Source organism: Amblyraja radiata, chromosome 30, assembly GCF_010909765.2.
Source record: "Amblyraja radiata isolate CabotCenter1 chromosome 30, sAmbRad1.1.pri, whole genome shotgun sequence".
NCBI classification, from domain to species: domain Eukaryota; kingdom Metazoa; phylum Chordata; class Chondrichthyes; order Rajiformes; family Rajidae; genus Amblyraja; species Amblyraja radiata.
Genome location: NC_045985.1, coordinates 10,093,292 through 10,097,240, shown reverse-complemented (window position 1 = coordinate 10,097,240; position 3,949 = coordinate 10,093,292). Strand labels below are relative to the sequence as shown.

At 58.5% G+C, this 3,949-nt stretch overlaps 1 protein-coding gene across 1 annotated transcript; it reads left to right on the top strand.

The window, feature by feature from the left end:
• Positions 1–504: 504 nt before the first annotated feature.
• LOC116989866 (E3 ubiquitin-protein ligase PPP1R11-like) lies at positions 505–3,325 on the top strand. The gene is made up of 3 exons (XM_033047440.1): positions 505–728; positions 2,182–2,290; positions 2,947–3,325. The coding sequence occupies exons 1-3, from the start codon at positions 633–635 to the stop codon at positions 3,198–3,200; spliced, it is 459 nt and encodes a 152-aa protein (XP_032903331.1). The 5' UTR covers positions 505–632; the 3' UTR covers positions 3,201–3,325.
• Positions 3,326–3,949: the final 624 nt, after the last annotated feature.

The following is a 3,949-nucleotide window of genomic DNA, read 5'->3' as shown; positions in this document are numbered from 1 at the left end:
AGGTGTCCTGGTTGGGTTGCTCCTGGGCCGGGCCAAGCAGACCATCATCCGTGAGTCACAGCGCCAGGCGGAAGAGGGCTCTGCCCGAGGCAGCTGCCTGCCTGCCTGCCTGCCCGCCCCCTTTTCCGGTGTTACAACCGCGCCTGGGTGGCACGAGAGAGGGACTATGCACTGTCCACGGGCGCCCTGGGGGATTTCAGGGAGCGCGGTGGGGGGCGGTGGGGTGGGAATTGGGGGGGGTGGGGGGGGTGGGGTGGGAGGTGGGGTGTGGGGGGGGGGGGGGGTTGTGGATTGCATCCTCAATAAGGATGGGGGAAACAGTGATTTAATTTTTAAGAATATATTGCTTTAGTTTGTATTGTGGTGGTGGGTTTGTTTGCATTTTTGTGTAGATAGTTGATTAAAATGATTTTTGGTTGGCGGTTAGTGTGGAGTGATCGTGGCCCCCCCCCCCCCCCCCCCCCGTGTGCTTTGGTTGGGGGGGGGGGGGGCTGTCGCGCTGCTTTAACGCCGTTCCCCACTCTGCAGGGAGCCGCGTTGTGGAGAGTGATCGCGACCGTCCGTCTGTCCGTCACCACCCCCTCGCAGCTGTCGAGGGCCGGTGGGCAGAGACGGGGGCAGCCCTGGCGACAATGGAGAGGGCGCCGGAGCGCGGAGCCATGGCTGAGACCGCCAGCTCTTCAGCCACCATCACCGAGACGGTGGACAGCACGCAGCCCGCCCCAACCGTGAGTGCCGCCTCTCCCACATCCCCCCCATCTCCCTCACCCTGTCCTTCCCTATCCCCCCTCCCTCTAACCCCCAACTCCCCCTCCCTGTTCCCCCATCCCCCCCACCCCCATACCCATTCCCCCCTTTCCTGTACCCACCCATCGTCCTGCCGGTCCCACCCCAGTCCTCCCCGTCGGCCCGAAACGTTGCCTATTTCCTTCGCTCCATAGATGCTGCTGCACCCGCTGAGTTTCTCCAGCATTTTTGTGTACCTATTGAGTAGAGAAGTTGGGAGGTCATGTTGCAGTTGTATAAAACTTTGGTGAAACTGCATTTAAAATATTGTAGGTAGACAAAAATGCTGGAGAAACTCAGCGGGTGCAGCAGCATCTATGGAGCGAAGGAAATAGGCGACGTTTCGGGCCGAAACCCTTCTTCAGACTGATGGGGGGTGGAGGGGAGAAGGAAGGAAAAAGGGAGGAGGAGGAGCCCGAGGGCGGGGGGATGGGAGGAGACAGCTCGAGGGTTAAGGAAGGGGAGGAGACAGCAAGGGCTAGCAAAACTGGGAGAATTCAACGTTCATGCCATCCGGATGCAAGCAACCCAGGCGGAATATGAGGTGCTGTTCCTCCAATTTCCGGTGTTGCTCACTCTGGCAATGGAGGAGACCCAGGACAGAGAGGTCGGATTGGGAATGGGAGGGGGAGTTGAAGTGCTGAGCCACCGGCAGTTCAGGTAAGTTATTGCGGACTGAGCGGAGGTGTTCGGCGAAACGATCGCCCAACCTCCGCTTAGTCTCCCCGACAAATATTGTGTTCAGTTCTGGGCACCATGTTACAGGAAAGATATTGTCAAGCTTGAAAGGGTTCAGAAAATATTTATGGGGATGTTACCAGGACTAGAGGGTGTGAGCTATAGAGAGAGGTTGAGTAGGCTGGGTCTCTATTCCATGGAGCGCAGGAGGATGAGGGGTGACCTTAGAGAGGTGTACAAAATCATGAGAGGAATAGATCGGGTAGATGCACAGAGGTTTTTACCCAGAGTAGGGGAATCGAGGATCAGAGGTCATCGGTTCAAGGTGAAGGGGAAATGATTTAATAGGAATGTGAGGGGTATCTTTTCACACACAAAGGGTGGTGGGTGTATGGAACAAGCTGCCAGAGGAGGTAGTTGAGGCTGGGACTATCCCATCGTTGAAGAAACAGTTGGACAGGTACATGGATAGGACAGGTTTGGAGGGATATGGGCCAAGCGCAGGCAAGTGGGACTAGTGTAGCTGGGACATTGTTGGCCGGTGTGGGCAAGTTGGGCCGAAGGGCCTGTTTCCACACTGTATCACTCTATCCACACACGTCTCAATGCCTGCCCCCCGCCCCTGGGCCTGTGTGGACACTGTGCGGGTGTGTTGATCCACTCGCTGAGGTTCTGGTCAACATCTCACTGCCTCCCTCTCTTTTCCCCCCCCCGCAGGAGAACCGCAGCATCACCATCCGCCTGAGGAAGCGGAAAACAAACAAGAAGGTGGAGTGGTCCAGTGACACTGTGGACAACGAGCATCTGGGCCGTCGCTCCTCCAAGTGTAAGCCTCCCCCCCCCCCCCCCCCCCGGCCGTGAACCCCCCCTCCCCTTGTGGACTCCCCGCGGACCCCTCTTCCCCCCCCCCCCCCCATCCCACTCCCTCTCCCCACCCTCCCCTCCACCTCCCCATCCCTTGGACCTCCCTGCCCTGCCCCGCATGGACCCCTCCTCCCCACCCCTCCATGTGGTCGCCGGTCCCCTCCCCAACCCCCAGCCCCCCCAATCCCGCGGATCCCTCCACTCTGGGGTCAGCACACAGAACATAGTAGGCATTGACTACAAAACAGATCAGTGTGTCCATATACCATTTTATATATATATATATATATACACACATGAATAAATAAACTGATCAAGTGCAAATAACAGATAATGGGTTATTAATGATCAGAGTTTTGTCCGAGCCAGGTTTAATGCCCTGATGGCTGTGGGGAAGTAGCTATTCCTGAACCTGGTTGTTGCAGTCTTCAAGCTCCTGTACCTTCTACCTGAAGGCAGCAGGGAGATGAGTGTATGGCCAGGATGGTGTTGTAATGGTGCGTAATGTCGAGGGTAGGCTGATCTCTAACGGGGTTCCCCCCCTCTCTCCCTCTCTCCCTCTCTCTCTCTCTCTCTCTCTCTCTCTCTCTCTCTCTCTCTCTCTCTCTACCCCCGCAGGTTGCTGCATTTACGAGAAGCCTCGAGCGTTCGGGGAGAGCAGCTCGGAGAGCGAAGAGGAGAACGGCGGCTGCGGCAACGCTCACTGCCTGCGGGGCCACAAGAAGCCCTTCCCGGGAGCTGCTAGTGCGGGGCCCGCTGGCGGGGGGGCCAGCAGCAAGCCCGGGGGTCCCCCCGACAAACCCCACCCCCCAGAGCCGGCCCACAGCCCCAAACACCCCACCCTCCGGCACCCCCACCTGCCCCACAAATGACCCGGCGGCAGAGGCACTGGGGAGGGGGGAAGGGGGGGGGGGACGCATCACCATCCCCCTGGACCACCCACTCCCCTCCCTCCCTCGCACCTCCCCTCACCCCCTCCCTCAACCGCCCTGCGACCCCCAGCAAGTCTGCCCCCCTCCCCGAACTGAACCCACCCCCCCATCCCGCTGAACCTTTGCTTTCTCCCACAGGAGAGGTTTCTTTTTTAAACTAGATCTGTACGTTTATATTGCATTTGTAATTTATTTAATAGGAACCTTTTTTTTCTTCTTTTGTTTTCGGTTTGCCACAGCAGGCGGGCCCTGGGGAACGGGGAAAGGGGATGGACCCGGAGGGGTGGAGGGGTCGGGGGGAGATTGCATGCGACGCACGGAACCACAGGTTTGCACGATAATCCCGCAGCTAATTCGTGAATGGAGGGGTCGAGAGAGGGGGTAGAAAAGAGTTAAGAGGAGAGAGGAGGGGAGAGGAGAGAATGAGAGGATTGGAGGGGGAGGGGGAGAGTGGGAGGAGCGGAGAGGGAGAATGGGGAGGACTGAGGAGGGGGTGGGAGAGAGAGAGAGAGGATGGGAGGTTAGAGAGGGGAGGAGAGAGAGTTGGAGGAGGATTCGGGGGTGTGGAGGGGGCAAATATTTGTCGCTGGGGATCGCGTGATCGAGACCCATGGAAGGTCGCGGAGAGGAAGGGGCGTAGGGTAGACATCTGTCCCCGTAGGGCCCGAGATAGGTGGCACGGTGTAGAC